This window comes from Lissotriton vulgaris, chromosome 2_1, assembly GCF_964263255.1.
Source record: "Lissotriton vulgaris chromosome 2_1, aLisVul1.2, whole genome shotgun sequence".
In the NCBI taxonomy this organism is placed as follows: Eukaryota; Metazoa; Chordata; class Amphibia; order Caudata; family Salamandridae; genus Lissotriton; species Lissotriton vulgaris.
This window is the reverse complement of record NC_141687.1, coordinates 298,226,559-298,245,250: the sequence shown is the minus strand read 5'-3', so window position 1 is coordinate 298,245,250 and position 18,692 is coordinate 298,226,559. Positions and strand designations below refer to the sequence as shown.

The window sequence follows — 18,692 nt, the reverse complement described above, 5'->3', positions numbered from 1 at the left end:
TCTCAAATTGGCATTCAGTTGATGGTAGTGTTCTGTCACCTCCGTGACTTTGATCTGCTTTTCCTTCGGACTGCACCCCGTCTTCCTCTTCTTCTTGCCCTTCCCAGACCCTGAGGTTCCTTGTTGGTGGTCTGTGGGTCTTGTGGGGTTTGCGTTGGCCTCTGCACTCGGTCCGGGTGCATCCATGGTGGTACGCAGTTTCTTTTTTTCTCCCTTTTATAGTGCATTTTCCTGCATGACGCGTGGGAATTGCAGGCCTGTTGCTGGTTTTCGTGGACTTTTGGCATTCGTTTTGCAATTTTGCAGCGTCGCGTTGACTTTATCGCGGACATTTGACACGTTATCGGGAGCCTATCGCATGGTACTGCTGTGTTGAGAGAATACAATGTTGATACTGCTTTATTTTCCCGCAATAGAATGCGATGTGAAGAGTTGCGTTAAGCTAATTTTGTGATAAATATAACACATTCTTGTGAATATCCCCCTATGTTTCTGGAACCCTCTGCTGGATTTTGTTCATCTTGGCGTCTAAAAGTTGCTAAAATTATAATCTATTTTTATAAATTGGTGTTGTATTTCTTTTGTGTTGCGAGAATTTCTCATTTAGTTGTCTGGTGCTTCTAAATGCTTTACGCAGGTTTATTTGTTTAAGCCTTGCTACTCGAAGCCACAGCGACCCAGATTTTAGAAATTAGCCTGACTGGACCCAAGACAGTTTTGTGAGAATATTTCACAGTAAGGTTGCATAACAATACCATATAATGCACCACAATCCACACATCCTTCATATTAAAAGATCTGTAAATAAAAGCCTTTATTATAAGTAGCCCTACTGCATGGTCATTTTACTGATCGTAGAACGATAAACAGCTGAGCTGATCTGCAGGAATACCAACATGTGAAGTGTAGCTGGCATAAAGATCTCAACAGCCTGTGCTTGAAGAACTGAGCTACCTCCCCACATTGCACAATGGCTTTTATATTTGCTGAGTAAGTGTTTTTTCTGTTGCAGTGGGAAGAGATGTAGGCCGTCTGGAGCTTCCAATAAATCAATCTCTCAATCAGGGAATTGGGAAGCGCGCTATTCACCGTGAGGGTCTCAAGGCACTGGAGGTGTGGGGGGTTTTGCAGCTCCGTTCAGTCGAAGTACCAAGTCTTGAGTGCTTTCCTGAAGGTGTTCAGGGAAAAGGAGCGTCTGATGTCGATAGGGAGCTTGTTCCAGGTCTTGGCCGCTATGTAGGAGACGGCTCTTCTGCTTGTCCTCGTTTGGCAGATGCACAGGGTTTCAGCGAGGACAAGGCCGGTGGATCGGAGGTTTCTCTTGGGTACGTGGAAGGAAACTCTTTCGTTGAGGTATTGGGGTCCGGTGTTGTGGAGGCATTTGTAGACATGGGTGAGTAACTTGAAAGTGACTCTTTTCTCTAAGGGGAGCCAGTGGAGGTTCGGTAGGTGTTTGGTGATGTGTTCCTGCTGCTAGATCCCGGCGTAGAAGGTGTCTCCGTAGTCCAGTCTTCTAGTTATGAGTGCGTGAGTGACGGCGTTCCTTGATTCGGTGGGGAATCTATTTGAAGGTCTTTCGAAAGATGCAGATGGTGTGGAAGCAGCTGGAGGCGACAGCGTTGTAACGTCGGGTCATGGAGACGGAGGAGTCAAGTACGATGCCGAGATTACGGGCCTGGTTCATGGGGGTGGTAGGGCTGCTGAGAGTGGTGAGCCACCAGATGTTGTGCCATAGGGAGGGTCAGGGTCCGAGGATGAGGACTTCTGTCTTCTCCGAGTTGAGCTTCAGGCAGCTGTTGCTCATCCAGGATGCAACGTCCTTCATTGCTTCCTGGAAGTGGAGTCTGGTGGCGACGGGGTCCTTGGTGAGAGAGAGGATTAGCTGGGTGTTGTCGGCGTAGGATACTATGCTGAGTCTGTGGTGTCTGACGATGGAGGAGAGGGGGGCCATAAGAAGAGTGCAGATATTACGGGAGAAAGCCAACAGGCCATGTGCTACATTGGAGAGCCCACCGGCTGGTGGCCTTGAATACCTCAGTGAGTTACCTACCCTAGTCAGTCTACCTGGTTGGTCACCAGTTGGGACGCCTGCTCATCGATCCTGGATCTGTCTAAAAAGTCCAGTGTTTATCCATCAAGTCACCTCAACTTGGCTATCGCTTCCTTTGCTCAAGTCCATGTGTTTCTGTGGTTTCCTTGCTCGCTTGTATCTTTTTGCATTTGGACCGGAGCCTCCTACTTGCTGCCATCCATCCAGCCACTTACATGCTTTATCAGGGTTTGCGAAGAATCAGGCCTTTCTTCTGCTTCCACATGCAGCTTTGCTGGGAAAAGCATGGTGTCTTTGTTCTCCTTCTCACGCAGTGCCTTTTTAACTCCCAGAAAACTTCTCTGCCTCTGAACTTTGAACGTAAAGTCTGGAAAGAAAGTGATTGTACTGTTCTCATATGGCACTGGTGGGGCAATATGGACTGTCTGCAGTATATTGAAGTTGAAGATGCAGGCCAGAATTGGTGTCAGGGGAGCACCCGGATTTGGGAAAGGCCACGAGGTCGTAGGTGCTTAAGGATCAGCTCCTCCACCAAGAAATCCACTGCCAGTCCCGCTTCACGCTTGGGTACGCCAATAATCCTGAAATTGTTGCATCGAGACCTACTCTCATAGTCGTTAGGTTTGGCTTTAAGGGTTTTGCTTGCAGCTTGGAGTTCACAGGTTTGTTTTTGAAGACTTCCATGTCAGTCTGCAGATTTGCCATTGTCTCCTCCACCACATTGACTCCCGTGTCCATATTCCGAAGGTCGGCTCTGATGAGTGAGACCTCTCTCGTTACTGAGTCAATTCACATTTCCAGGGAAGTGCGCACTCTGTTATTGGCTGCCATGATATTGTAAAGTGTGAGGTCTTACTTCTCAGACGCTGGCTGGGTAAGAAGTTGCAGTGGGTCTTGAGTGCTCTCCAATGCCTCCTGGTTCTTTTGCCATGAAAATGTATCTACCAACTCTGCCCACAGCAATTTTTGACTTGTTTTAGGCTTAACACAATCAATATTAAAGTTGCCCTTTTTGATCATGGGTGAATAGTCTTCTGTTCTTCCTCCATGCCCTTGTTATTGAATTTCCACACAAACTCCTATAAATTATTTTCTGTTTTACAAACTGTATAAAAAGTAATGTGTACAAAACAAACGGCCCACACTAAGGAAGCCTGCCTTTTTAATTTTATTACCAACTGCAAGGTAAATGAATTTGTTTTTTAATGGTGTCATTTTTTAAATTGCACTATATAGGTCAGGAGAAAAAAGAAACATTTGTAAACCTTTTAATCTGATATCATATTACTTTTATATTTTGAACATCACAGACTTAGACGCGTTTCTATTTTTTATGTAAATAATGAAATGCTTGTTTTTATGAAATATTTTATGATTACTTTTAACTGAATAAAGCAATTTTGACTACAGACGCCAGATGTGTACTGCCTCATTAGATGTATATTTATCTCCAATTGTGGAGTGGCAGTCAGACATGCCCTCTCTTCCTAGGCAGTCTCGACTGAGAATAGAAAATGCGATGCAATGCTCGAGTATGATTTTCCGCATTCACGGACCTCAAACCTTTCTCTTGTAAAAATTGCTTCACCTTAAAGCGTCAGTCAGTGGTGGACATAGCCACCACCACGTTCAAATGAGTAGTTAAAGACAGTCAGTCAGCGGCGTACAACCATGTATGGACTTTTACAACATAATCAATTCAAACCAGGGGCCTGGTTCGGTCACCTCCTTTTGGAACTCTAACACCTACCATTGGAATGCAATATGTGCCTCCGTCAAGTGTTTGGTGCCAGCCGTGGGGATGGGTGCTTCCTGCTGTGTGGTCTGTGCAGGGGCTGGGGTTTCCTCTATGTAGCTTCGCTGCCCTGGTCCTGGGGGTGGGTTGATTAAGATGTCCATGAGCTGTTGTAGGGCGTCGGTGTCGAAGGTGTGGTGGTCCTCTCCAGCAACACTGATGGGTTGTCTGATCTGCTCTGCTGGAGGTGTTGTTTGTCCCTCTGCAATGTGAAGGGGAGATGCATGTTGACATTGTGCTGACATGTATGTTGTCGCATTGTTCTAGTTTACATGCAGACTGTACGACAATGTACATTGTGACTGTTTGGGAGGTGCTGGATATTTGATGCGGGACAGTGGACATTTGGACTACATGACGGATGTAAGGTTGTACACGTACATTTCAATCTCACTGTTTCCTGCTATGTTAGATGTGATTGGCCTGTTTTTGCGCATGAGCAGACTCTGTTGTGTCCTCTGTTCTGCAGTGTCGGTGTTGCACTTTGCACCACATTGTCGTGGGATGTGCTGTTATTGCTATGTGTGTGTGCTGCAGTGTGTCACGGGGATCAGGGACATGATCCTGGGTGATTGTGTGCATGTGTCCCCCCGTCCCCCAAGTCCCTGGTCGTTACTCACCCTGTTGATGTTGTGTCAGGTCCTATCGAGCTGTGTCCATACTCCCAGCTCCTTGCACCATCTCCACACTGATAACTGTGGCCTCCATTTCCTCCAGCTCTTCCTGTGGCGCAGGATTCCCACCTCCTTTCGCCGTTGCTGCCTTCCTGTTGGCAGCAGGCTTGTGCTTGGTTTGGTTTTTCACATCATGACAGCGCCTCTTGGCCTCCTCCATTGACCTCCTCGACACTCCGACTGCATTCTCATTTCTCAAATTGGCATTCAGTTGATGGTAGTGTTCTGTCACCTCCGTGACTTTGATCTGCTTTTCCTTCGGACTGCACCCCGTCTTCCTCTTCTTCTTGCCCTTCCCAGACCCTGAGGTTCCTTGTTGGTGGTCTGTGGGTCTTGTGGGGTTTGCGTTGGCCTCTGCACTCGGTCCGGGTGCATCCATGGTGGTACGCAGTTTCTTTTTTTCTCCCTTTTATAGTGCATTTTCCTGCATGACGCGTGGGAATTGCAGGCCTGTTGCTGGTTTTCGTGGACTTTTGGCATTCGTTTTGCAATTTTGCAGCGTTGCGTTGACTTTATCGCGGACATTTGACACGTTATCGGGAGCCTATCGCATGGTACTGCTGTGTTGAGAGAATACAATGTTGATACTGCTTTATTTTCCCGCAATAGAATGCGATGTGAAGAGTTGCGTTAAGCTAATTTTGCGATAAATATAACACATTCTTGTGAATATCCCCCTATGTTTCTGGAACCCTCTGCTGGATTTTGTTCATCTTGGCGTCTAAAAGTTGCTAAAATTATAATCTATTTTTATAAATTGGTGTTGTATTTCTTTTGTGTTGCGAGAATTTCTCATTTAGTTGTCTGGTGCTTCTAAATGCTTTACGCAGGTTTATTTGTTTAAGCCTTGCTACTCGAAGCCACAGCGACCCAGATTTTAGAAATTAGCCTGACTGGACCCAAGACAGTTTTGTGAGAATATTTCACAGTAAGGTTGCATAACAATACCATATAATGCACCACAATCCACACATCCTTCATATTAAAAGATCTGTAAATAAAAGCCTTTATTATAAGTAGCCCTACTGCATGGTCATTTTACTGATCGTAGAACGATAAACAGCTGAGCTGATCTGCAGGAATACCAACATGTGAAGTGTAGCTGGCATAAAGATCTCAACAGCCTGTGCTTGAAGAACTGAGCTACCTCCCCACATTGCACAATGGCTTTTATATTTGCTGAGTAAGTGTTTTTTCTGTTGCAGTGGGAAGAGATGTAGGCCGTCTGGAGCTTCCAATAAATCAATCACTCAATCAGGGAATTGGGAAGCGCGCTATTCACCGTGAGGGTCTCAAGGCACTGGAGGTGTGGGGGGTTTTGCAGCTCCGTTCAGTCGAAGTACCAAGTCTTGAGTGCTTTCCTGAAGGTGTTCAGGGAAAAGGAGCGTCTGATGTCGATAGGGAGCTTGTTCCAGGTCTTGGCCGCTATGTAGGAGAAGGCTCTTCTGCTTGTCCTCGTTTGGCAGATGCACAGGGTTTCAGCGAGGACAAGGCCGGTGGATCGGAGGTTTCTCTTGGGTACGTGGAAGGAAACTCTTTTGTTGAGGTATTGGGGTCCGGTGTTGTGGAGGCATTTGTAGACATGGGTGAGTAACTTGAAAGTGACTCTTTTCTCTAAGGGGAGCCAGTGGAGGTTCGGTAGGTGTTTGGTGATGTGTTCCTGCCGCTAGATCCCGGCGTAGAAGGTGTCTCCGTAGTCCAGTCTTCTAGTTATGAGTGCGTGAGTGACGGTGTTCCTTGATTCGGTGGGGAATCTATTTGAAGGTCTTTCGAAAGATGCAGATGGTGTGGAAGCAGCTGGAGGCGACAGCGTTGTAACGTCGGGTCATGGAGACGGAGGAGTCAAGTACGATGCCGAGGTTACGGGCCTGGTTCATGGGGGTGGTAGGGCTGCTGAGAGTGGTGAGCCACCAGATGTTGTGCCATAGGGAGGGTCAGGGTCCGAGGATGAGGACTTCTGTCTTCTCCGAGTTGAGCTTCAGGCAGCTGTTGCTCATCCAGGATGCAACGTCCTTCATTGCTTCCTGGAAGTGGAGTTTGGTGGCGACGGGGTCCTTGGTGAGAGAGAGGATTAGCTGGGTGTTGTCGGCGTAGGATACTATGCTGAGTCCGTGGTGTCTGACGATGGAGGAGAGGGGGGCCATAAGAAGAGTGCAGATATTACGGGAGAAAGCCAACAGGCCATGTGCTACATTGGAGAGCCCACCGGCTGGTGGCCTTGAATACCTCAGTGAGTTACCTACCCTAGTCAGTCTACCTGGTTGGTCACCAGTTGGGACGCCTGCTCATCGATCCTGGATCTGTCTAAAAAGTCCGGTGTTTATCCATCAAGTCACCTCAACTTGGCTATCGCTTCCTTTGCTCAAGTCCATGTGTTTCTGTGGTTTCCTTGCTCGCTTGTATCTTTTTGCATTTGGACCGGAGCCTCCTACTTGCTGCCATCCATCCAGCCACTTACATGCTTTATCAGGGTTTGCGAAGAATCAGGCCTTTCTTCTGCTTCCACATGCAGCTTTGCTGGGAAAAGCATGGTGTCTTTGTTCTCCTTCTCACGCAGTGCCTTTTTAACTCCCAGAAAACTTCTCTGCCTCTGAACTTTGAACGTAAAGTCTGGAAAGAAAGTGATTGTACTGTTCTCATATGGCACTGGTGGGGCAATATGGACTGTCTGCAGTATATTGAAGTTGAAGATGCAGGCCAGAATTGGTGTCAGGGGAGCACCCGGATTTGGGAAAGGCCACGAGGTCGTAGGTGCTTAAGGATCAGCTCCTCCACCAAGAAATCCACTGCCAGTCCCGCTTCACGCTTGGGTACGCCAATAATCCTGAAATTGTTGCATCGAGACCTACTCTCATAGTCGTTAGGTTTGGCTTTAAGGGTTTTGCTTGCTGCTTGGAGTTCACAGGTTTGTTTTTGAAGACTTCCATGTCAGTCTGCAGATTTGCCATTGTCTCCTCCACCACATTGACTCCCGTGTCCATATTCCGAAGGTCGGCTCTGATGAGTGAGGCCTCTCTCGTTACTGAGTCAATTCGCATTTCCAGGGAAGTGCGCACTCTGTTATTGGCTGCCATGATATTGTAAAGTGTGAGGTCTTCCTTCTCAGACGCTGGCTGGGTAAGAAGTTGCAGTGGGTCTTGAGTGCTCTCCAATGCCTCCTGGTTCTTTTGCCATGAAAATGTATCTACCAACTCTGCCCACAGCAATTCTTGACTTGTTTTAGGCTTAACACAATCAATATTAAAGTTGCCCTTTTTGATCATGGGTGAATAGTCTTCTGTTCTTCCTCCATGCCCTTGTTATTGAATTTCCACACAAACTCCTATAAATTATTTTCTGTTTTACAAACTGTATAAAAAGTAATGTGTACAAAACAAACGGCCCACACTAAGGAAGCCTGCCTTTTTAATTTTATTACCAACTGCAAGGTAAATGAATTTGTTTTTTAATGGTGTCATTTTTTAAATTGCACTATATAGGTCAGGAGAAAAAAGAAACATTTGTAAACCTTTTAATCTGATGTCATATTACTTTTATATTTTGAACATCACAGACTTAGACGCGTTTCTATTTTTTATGTAAATAATGAAATGCTTGTTTTTATGAAATATTTTATGATTACTTTTAACTGAATAAAGCAATTTTGACTACAGACGCCAGATGTGTACTGCCTCATTAGATGTATATTGATCTCCATTTGTGGAGTGGCAGTCAGACATGCCCTCTCTTCCTAGGCAGTCTCGACTGAGAATAGAAAATGCGATGCAATGCTCGAGTATGATTTTCCGCATTCACGGACCTCAAACCTTTCTCTTGTAAAAATTGCTTCACCTTAAAGCGTCAGTCAGTGGTGGACATAGACACCACCACGTTCAAATGAGTAGTTAAAGACAGTCAGTCAGCGGCGTACAACCATGTATGGACTTTTACAACATAATCAATTCAAACCAGGGGCCTGGTTCGGTCACCTCCTTTTGGAACTCTAACACCTGCCATTGGAATGCAATATGTGCCTCCGTCAAGTGTTTGGTGCCAGCCGTGGTGACGGGTGCTTCCTGCTGTGTGGTCTGTGCAGGGGCTGGGGTTTCCTCTATGTAGCTTCGCTGCCCTGGTCCTGGGGGTGGGTTGATTAAGATGTCCATGAGCTGTTGTAGGGCGTCGGTGTCGAAGGTGTGGTGGTCCTCTCCAGCAACACTGATGGGTTGTCTGATCTGCTCTGCTGGAGGTGTTGTTTGTCCCTCTGCAATGTGAAGGGGAGATGCATGTTGACATTGTGTTGACATGTATGTTGTCGCATTGTTCTAGTTTACATGCAGACTGTACGACAATGTACATTGTGACTGTTTGGGAGGTGCTGGATATTTGATGCGGGACAGTGGACATTTGGACTACATGACGGATGTAAGGTTGTACACGTACATTTCAATCTCACTGTTTCCTGCTATGTTAGATGTGATTGGCCTGTTTTTGCGCATGAGCAGACTCTGTTGTGTCCTCTGTTCTGCAGTGTCGGTGTTGCACTTTGCACCACATTGTCGTGGGATGTGCTGTTATTGCTATGTGTGTGTGCTGCAGTGTGTCACGGGGATCAGGGACATGATCCTAGGTGATTGTGTGCATGTGTCCCCCCGTCCCCCAAGTCCCTGGTCGTTACTCACCCTGTTGATGTTGTGTCAGGTCCTATCGAGCTGTGTCCATACTCCCAGCTCCTTGCACCATCTCCACACTGATAACTGTGGCCTCCATTTCCTCCAGCTCTTCCTGTGGCGCAGGATTCCCACCTCCTTTCGCCGTTGCTGCCTTCCTGTTGGCAGCAGGCTTGTGCTTGGTTTGGTTTTTCACATCATGACAGCGCCTCTTGGCCTCCTCCATTGACCTCCTCGACACTCCGACTGCATTCTCATTTCTCAAATTGGCATTCAGTTGATGGTAGTGTTCTGTCACCTCCATGACTTTGATCTGCTTTTCCTTCGGACTGCACCCCGTCTTCCTCTTCTTCTTGCCCTTCCCAGACCCTGAGGTTCCTTGTTGGTGGTCTGTGGGTCTTGTGGGGTTTGCATTGGCCTCTGCACTCGGTCCGGGTGCATCCATTTTTCTCCCTTTTATAGTGCATTTTCCTGCATGACGCGTGGGAATTGCAGGCCTGTTGCTGGTTTTCGTGGACTTTTGGCATTCGTTTTGCAATTTTGCAGCGTTGCGTTGACTTTATCGCTGACATTTGACAGGTTATCGGGAGCCTATCGCATGGTACTGCTGTGTTGAGAGAATACAATGTTGATACTGCTTTATTTTCCCGCAATAGAATGCGATGTGAAGAGTTGCGTTAAGCTAATTTTGCGATAAATATAACACATTCTTGTGAATATCCCCCTATGTTTCTGGAACCCTCTGCTGGATTTTGTTCATCTTGGCGTCTAAAAGTTGCTAAAATTATAATCTATTTTTATAAATTGGTGTTGTATTTCTTTTGTGTTGCGAGAATTTCTCATTTAGTTGTCTGGTGCTTCTAAATGCTTTACGCAGGTTTATTTGTTTAAGCCTTGCTACTCGAAGCCACAGCGACCCAGATTTTAGAAATTAGCCTGACTGGACCCAAGACAGTTTTGTGAGAATATTTCACAGTAAGGTTGCATAACAATACCATATAATGCACCACAATCCACACATCCTTCATATAAAAAGATCTGTAAATAATAGCCTTTATTATAAGTAGCCCTACTGCATGGTCATTTTACTGATTATAGAACGATAAACAGCTGAGCTGATCTGCAGGAATACCAACATGTGAAGTGTAGCTGGCATAAAGATCTCAACAGCCTGTGCTTGAAGAACTGAGCTACCTCCCCACATGGCACAATGGCTTTTATATTTGCTGAGTAAGTGTTTTTTCTGTTGCAGTGGGAAGAGATGTAGGCCGTCTGGAGCTTCCAATAAATCAATCACTCAATCAGGGAATTGGGAAGCGCGCTATTCACCGTGAGGGTCTCAAGGCACTGGAGGTGTGGGGGGTTTTGCAGCTCCGTTCAGTCGAAGTACCAAGTCTTGAGTGCTTTCCTGAAGGTGTTCAGGGAAAAGGAGCGTCTGATGTCGATAGGGAGCTTGTTCCAGGTCTTGGCCGCTATGTAGGAGAAGGCTCTTCTGCTTGTCCTCGTTTGGCAGATGCACAGGGTTTCAGCGAGGACAAGGCCGGTGGATCGGAGGTTTCTCTTGGGTACGTGGAAGGAAACTCTTTTGTTGAGGTATTGGGGTCCGGTGTTGTGGAGGCATTTGTAGACATGGGTGAGTAACTTGAAAGTGACTCTTTTCTCTAAGGGGAGCCAGTGGAGGTTCGGTAGGTGTTTGGTGATGTGTTCCTGCCGCTAGATCCCGGCGTAGAAGGTGTCTCCGTAGTCCAGTCTTCTAGTTAGGAGTGCGTGAGTGACGGCGTTCCTTGATTCGGTGGGGAATCTATTTGAAGGTCTTTCGGAAGATGCAGATGGTGTGGAAGCAGCTGGAGGCGACAGCGTTGTAACGTCGGGTCATGGAGACGGAGGAGTCAAGTACGATGCCGAGGTTACGGGCCTGGTTCATGGGGGTGGTAGGGCTGCTGAGAGTGGTGAGCCACCAGATGTGCCATAGGGAGGGTCAGGGTCCGAGGATGAGGACTTCTGTCTTCTCCGAGTTGAGCTTCAGGCAGCTGTTGCTCATCCAGGATGCAACGTCCTTCATTGCTTCCTGGAAGTGGAGTCTGGTGGCGACGGGGTCCTTGGTGAGAGAGAGGATTAGCTGGGTGTTGTTGGCGTAGGATACTATGCTGAGTCCGTGGTGTCTGACGATGGAGGAGAGGGGGGCCATAAGAAGAGTGCAGATATTACGGGAGAAAGCCAACAGGCCATGTGCTACATTGGAGAGCCCACCGGCTGGTGGCCTTGAATACCTCAGTGAGTTACCTACTCTAGTCAGTCTACCTGGTTGGTCACCAGTTGGGACGCCTGCTCATCGATCCTGGATCTGTCTAAAAAGTCCGGTGTTTATCCATCAAGTCACCTCAACTTGGCTATCGCTTCCTTTGCTCAAGTCCATGTGTTTCTGTGGTTTCCTTGCTCGCTTGTATCTTTTTGCATTTGGACCGGAGCCTCCTACTTGCTGCCATCCATCCAGCCACTTACATGCTTTATCAGGGTTTGCGAAGAATCAGGCCTTTCTTCTGCTTCCACATGCAGCTTTGCTGGGAAAAGCATGGTGTCTTTGTTCTCCTTGTCACGCAGTGCCTTTTTAACTCCCAGAAAACTTCTCTGCCTCTGAACTTTGAACGTAAAGTCTGGAAAGAAAGTGATTGTACTGTTCTCATATGGCACTGGTGGGGCAATATGGGCTGTCTGCAGTATATTGAAGTTGAAGATGCAGGCCAGAATTGGTGTCAGGGGAGCACCCGGATTTGGGAAAGGCCACGAGGTCGTAGGTGCTTAAGGATCAGCTCCTCCACCAAGAAATCCACTGCCAGTCCCGCTTCACGCTTGGGTACGCCAATAATCCTGAAATTGTTGCATCGAGACCTACTCTCATAGTCGTTAGGTTTGGCTTTAAGGGTTTTGCTTGCAGCTTGGAGTTCACAGGTTTGTTTTTGAAGACTTCCATGTCAGTCTGCAGATTTGCCATTGTCTCCTCCACCACATTGACTCCCGTGTCCATATTCCGAAGGTCGGCTCTGATGAGTGAGACCTCTCTCGTTACTGAGTCAATTCGCATTTCCAGGGAAGTGCGCACTCTGTTATTGGCTGCCATGATATTGTAAAGTGTGAGGTCTTCCTTCTCAGACGCTGGCTGGGTAAGAAGTTGCAGTGGGTCTTGAGTGCTCTCCAATGCCTCCTGGTTCTTTTGCCATGAAAATGTATCTACCAACTCTGCCCACAGCAATTCTTGACTTGTTTTAGGCTTAACACAATCAATATTAAAGTTGCCCTTTTTGATCATGGGTGAATAGTCTTCTATTCTTCCTCCATGCCCTTGTTATTGAATTTCCACACAAACTCCTATAAATTATTTTCTGTTTTACAAACTGTATAAAAAGTAATGTGTACAAAACAAACGGCCCACACTAAGGAAGCCTGCCTTTTTAATTTTATTACCAACTGCAAGGTAAATGAATTTGTTTTTTAATGGTGTAATTTTTTAAATTGCACTATATAGGTCAGGAGAAAAAAGAAACATTTGTAAACCTTTTAATCTGATATCATATTACTTTTATATTTTGAACATCACAGACTTAGACGCGTTTCTATTTTTTATGTAAATAATGAAATGCTTGTTTTTATGAAATATTTTATGATTACTTTTAACTGAATAAAGCAATTTTGACTACAGACGCCAGATGTGTACTGCCTCATTAGATGTATATTGATCTCCAATTGTGGAGTGGCAGTCAGACATGCCCTCTCTTCCTAGGCAGTCTCGACTGAGAATAGAAAATGCGATGCAATGCTCGAGTATGATTTTCCGCATTCACGGACCTCAAACCTTTCTCTTGTAAAAATTGCTTCACCTTAAAGCGTCAGTCAGTGGTGGACATAGACACCACCACGTTCAAATGAGTAGTTAAAGACAGTCAGTCAGCGGCGTACAACCATGTATGGACTTTTACAACATAATCAATTCAAACCAGGGGCCTGGTGCGTCAGGGGTGCATTGTGTCAAAGCGAAAGGTTCTTGTTTAGCTAAGAGATGAGGCATCGCAAGACCTGTTTACCCTGCTTCCTAATCGGGCATCCTTGAGCATTTCTATTGCTTTTGTACGCTCACTTCCTTTAGCAAGGAAAATGTTATAATAGTGTCCCGGTGTGGCTACCAGTAACAGAATGTCTTTTCTTCGTGTACAGTTCCGTAACTGCCTGCTGACGCTGATCTGCTGCGGCCGCAGCCCCCGCGGAGGCGAGGAAGACGGGAGCGCCACAGTGGGCAGCGCGCGCACAGACGTGACTTCCGTTTCAGAGGGAGGCGGGAATAAGGTCACGCCAGCGTGAGAGATGCCCTCCTTTGGAAGTCTCGACGGAACCAGTGGGGATTGATCGACCAGCTCGCTTGCTGAGAAGCGCCAGAGCAGATTTTAGTGTTTTTATTCTCTTCCATCTAAGCAGCAACTAATCAAACAACATTTGCAATGCAATAGGTCTCGCATTACTGAACCTTTGAGCTATTGGTGTTGCATTATTATTTGCAAAGTTAATAGCTCAAACTTTCTTTAATGCGAGACCTATTGCATTGCAAATGCTTGATTTTCAAGCTGGCCACTTTAATTACCTGCACTTCCGTGAATGCAACATGATTTGCACCTTTAAACATGCATTGTGTTATCCTTTAAAATTTGTGACTATCTTTATTCCTGCGCCCAAACTTTTGGTTGCGATTTGCACAATATTCCCTTTTAGTTTGAACCAGTATGAATAAGTAAAATGCTGTTTACTTGACCACTTGCAATGTAGCGTAAATCATGAAAGAATAGAACTCTAAGCATAAACATTTTTTGCGAGTCAGATGAATCTCGAGTCAGCTCAACCCTTTAACAGTGTCTGTAACGATAAAGACAGCAGCATGAATATGTCATCTGTAACTCCTTGCACTGCAGTGTTAATCAACCATCGAGCTTGGCGATGCTAACCTCGTCATTCAACTGGGTCCCTCTTTATGTTTATTTACAGAAGTCTGAAAAGTGTTTTTGTTAAGAAATGTATGTTGTAAATATATGACATTCATGATTCCTATTTGAAGTACTCAATTCTTCCTTAAGGCAGTGGAGAATGGCATGTACACATGTAAAAGACCATACTATCGTTTGTATACTTATAATGAGCCAAGTGCAATGTGAGTGAAGTCATTCATGCTTTTTAAGCGTTCTACTTCCTTTCTTTGACTAACCAAAATAAATATCCAGAGTTCATGAAGTGTGTGGACCGCACACAGCAGAGGCACGAGTGAGTAAACACAGCACTACATCATGCAGCCACAACAGCCAACAGAAGTTGCAAAGTAAAACAACAACAAATGGCTCCGGTCAAATGGAGAGCCACCCAGTACAGTGCTTCTTGAGGGAAAATAAATATCTGCAGCGGAGGAGAGCACAGGATTCTTTTAGGATGCTTATGTTGACAAGCTTCATTTGTGTTTTTCTGTTGAAGTAATGTGCGCAGCGCATGCATAAGATCCCTTACTGCCCCCTTGGCCAGCACAGGGCTAATGAGGGCCTATGCCAGGTAGTGGGGTCTAGCTTACTTAGCCAATGATGACGCAGACACTGACTGCTTGGTAAGGGCCAAAGACCCCGAGCGGTGTTTCGCCCATTTATTTATACTCAGGGGCTACCCCGCCCCTGAGGTGAATGCGTGCGTGCGTGCGAGTGGGAACGGGCCGGGTGGCTCCGTTATTACATCCCTCCAAACTCACGGATCAATAGTCCAGGTCATGGGAGCTTTCTGGGCGAACCCAGTCTCCATGCATAGTCTCTCAGTCTCTGGCTGGGAGTCGGGTTCGGTCTTAGATGGTATCTTTGGCTCCAACGATTCTCTGTTTCCCCATCTTCTTCGTGTTGTTCGGGAAGGCCTCGGGTTTCAGTTGGAGCACTCTCTGTGATGTTGTTCCGCTCCGGTTCCGGTCTTGGAGGAGTTGTTTCTTCCTCCCGCTGGCTTGTCGGCGGCTCTTTGTCTCCCTGGCCATCCCCTTCATACTCCGCACCCTCCAGTGTTGGACTGACATCTTTGCATCCTCTAGGGACTCGCTTGAACCAGGATACGTTCCACGTCACTGCTCTCGTGCCTCGGATCGCGGACACCATGGTGCCTTGGACATTGACGATCTCCCACACCTCGGGTTCATAAGCGGTGTCGTATTTCCAGTACGGATGTCTGTTTCTGAGGACAACTTTGTCACCGACCACCAGGGACCTGGGTTGGGCTCTCCGAGCCCTACTGGCCTTTTCATTTGTGCGCCTCCTTCGATCTTGAGTGGCATTTTAGTCTAGTTCAGGCGGGCACCAGGAGGGTGCGGCTGGTACACAGTCTCTTGGCACTTTCTTAAACAGCAAATGCGCCGGGGCACAACGTGTGGTGGTGTGAGGCGTTTGCCGGTATGCGCTTAAGAATTGGGATAGACATTCTTCTGCATCTTCTCCTTTCTCTACCCCAATTTGAAGTGCGCTGTTCAAAGTTCGCATGAACCTCTCGACTTCCCCATTCTCTTGAGGCCACTGCGGGGTGATTTTCCTGTGATGGATGCCTCTTTCAGCTAGATAGGCCTGGAAATCCTTCCCTTGAAAGGGTGGACCGTTGTCTGATCTTATCTCTTCAGGCAGGCCCATCATGGCGAACACCTTATCCATGGCCCGTTTGACATGCGTGAATGCAGTGGAAGGTACCACCTCCACCACCGGGAATCGTGAGTGGGAGTCAATCACCACAAGTGTGTGGCGTCCGTCGGGGAAGGACCCTAAGTCTACACTGATTTTCGACCACGGCTCGCGACAATGATCCTCTGTGATCACCAGGTGTGGAGCTGGGTCTTGGCCTGTGATGGTGCACGAGTGGCAGTTACTGATTTCTTACTCCACCGTGACTTCTTATCGAGACACCCCGGAATGACAGCCACAGATCTGGAGCCAGCAGACACAGAGAAAGTCGAAGAGTTTGTAAGAATGATATCGCAGGAGGCGTGCCCTGCGGCCCTCACGCTAGAAATCATCGGAAAGGCCACCGAAGAAGACGAGTGCCTCAACCAAGTGAAGGCCACCCTGACAAACCGCAACTGGAAACATTTCCTCGACGGAGTCAGTGTCCTCACGGCAGCGGAACAGCAGTCACGACAACAGATGTGGAGGGCCCAGAGTGAACTCAGCGTGGGACCCCACGGGATTGTCCTCCGCGTAAACCACACCTTGCTACGCAGCCGTGCCTTTGTTTTCGACACTCCCTGATGACCTTAGAGGGCCAGACGCACCACCTCTTTCGGTAGACTGAAGGGAACCACAATCGATGTCCCGCGGAAGACAATCCCGTGTGGTCCCACGCTGAGTTCACTCTGGACCCTCCACATCTGTTGTCGTGACTGCTGTTCCGCCTCGAGTGAGGACACTGACTCCGTCAAGGAAATGTTTCCAGTTGCCGTTTGTCAAGGTGGCCTTCACTCGGTTGAGGCACTCGTCTTATTCGGTGGCCTTTCCGATGATTGCTTCTGCCTTTTTCGGATCCACTTGAAGTCCCTCTCTCGAGAATATGTACCCAAAGAACTCTACTGATTCTTTGTAGAAGGAGCACTTGTCCCGATGTAAGGTGAGACCGTGATCGGCCAGGCGTTGTAGGGTGGCTCGGAGGTGCACATGATGCTCTTCTAGGGCCTTTGAGAAGACGAGTATGTCGTCACTTAGATTTATGACTCCCTCCAATCCCGACAGCGTCTTTCTGATCGCGTTCTGAAAGACTTTGGCGGCCGATGACAGTAGTGTTCGAGTTTCCCTATCCACAAGCGCCACCTGGCCGCAGCCGTGAATGGGTCCGAGAGCTCGCTGAACGGTGGGAGGGGTGCTGCGATACTGTGCCCGGGAGGGGCCAGTGGGGCGGCTGCCGCTGGGCCCGCGGCGTTCGCGCCGACTTGAAGTTGCGCGGCACCCTGAGGCCCGGCCTGTGGTTGGGCCTGGTGTTGCACTGGCGCTACTGCTGCACCGCCGTTGTCTGCTTCCTGCATGCACCTGCTGCGCCGAACTGTGCCTCGCTCTGAGGTAAGTAGGCGGAGCTTTTCCACGGTGTGCCTGCACACAGGTGGCGCAGCGTGGCACAGGCGTGCTTCTCGGGCCTTCCCGTGAGGCTCCTGGGGCCTTCGCTAGCGTGTATTTCCAGAGGTGGAGATCGCGGGTGTAGCGTTCTAGTGGTCCGAGGGTCTCGGCTGAGCCCCGGAACCACTTGCACACATTGTATCACCTTCAGGTCAGGCTTGGCCGGAAGGCTATAAATAAACGGGAGGAAGTCGCTCGGGACTTCCTGTCCAACCGTCCCAGCACTTGTGTCAGTGTCCCTCATTTCTATTACCCTTCAGCGATAACAGGCCCCTACATTTGGCCGACGAGGGCGGGATCATACATATCCCTACCTGCAGGCGACGTCTATCTGTGGCGAGTCCGGATCCGGAGTGACGCGTGGCCCGTGAAGTTGTCCCTGAGGGCATCGAAGCTGTTCCTCACCCGAGGCTGTGTGGCTCTCCTCAGCCCACGAAAGGAAGAAGACACCCGGAAAAGACACCCCCGGTAAGCAGCGTGAGCGAGGGCTGCGTCAGGCACCGGGCGGAGGAAGAAAGTGAGATCGAGGCCCAGAAACGCCTTAGGAGCCGCGCAGAACACGCGCATGCGCAGGAGCGGGGTCCGGCGCCCGATTAGGCCTCACACGCTGAGCCTGACAGAAACTGACAGGAACACGAGCGCAGAGCAGCGCTTTCAACAACAAGTAGGGGAAGGCATCGGCGAAGCCGATTTTAAGCGCGAAGAAGGCCCAGCTGCCCAAGGCACACAACAGAAGGGAAAATTAAACAAACAAATAATAACAATAAAGCATTGGTAAAACCAACGAACAAACCAACAAGCATTTGGCAAAACCTCGCCAGTCACCACAATGTCTGACTTACCAGAGGAAAATGGGGGAGAAGGCCCTTCAGGCACTGCAGCAATACAGCCTCCACCACAACAACCCGTACCAATCCAACATTCATCACACGCGCAGGTGCAAGCATTACCACCATTCAGTGGACTGGCAGACCCGTCGACTGCGGCACCTAGGTGGGCTACATGGCTAGGGAGGCTAAATAACTATTTTATAGCCACCAGGGAAAAAGATGAAGAAGTAAAACGTTCACTACTACTTCACTTTGGTGGTGAAGAGATATACAAAGTATTCGCACACCTCCCGAACACAGGAGAATCGAACAACTACGATGCCGCAGTGCAAGCACTCAATGCGCACTTTGATCCTCAACTTAACCCACACTATGAGAGATTCAAATTTAGGCAGTCAAGGCAAAGGGAAGGTGAAAGCATGGATGCATTCCACGCACGCCTGCGTGAACTCGTCAGCACGTGCACAGAGGATGATTCAAATAAAGAAGTCACAGCCCAGCTCATACAAGGGTGCAGAAACAAACCCCTCAGGACGCTGATCCTCCGCCA

At 48.0% G+C, this 18,692-nt stretch overlaps 1 protein-coding gene across 1 annotated transcript in view; it reads left to right on the top strand.

Annotated features, from left to right (window-relative positions):
* Positions 1–13,613, top strand: part of LOC147730218 (pinopsin-like) — a 136,589-nt gene extending 122,976 nt beyond the window's left edge. The window contains exon 5 of the mRNA XM_086958529.1: positions 13,375–13,613. Within this exon, the coding sequence (XP_086814655.1) occupies positions 13,375–13,518 (144 nt within the window). The 3' untranslated portion in view covers positions 13,519–13,613. The remainder of the gene's footprint in view (positions 1–13,374) is intronic.
* Positions 13,614–18,692: the final 5,079 nt, after the last annotated feature.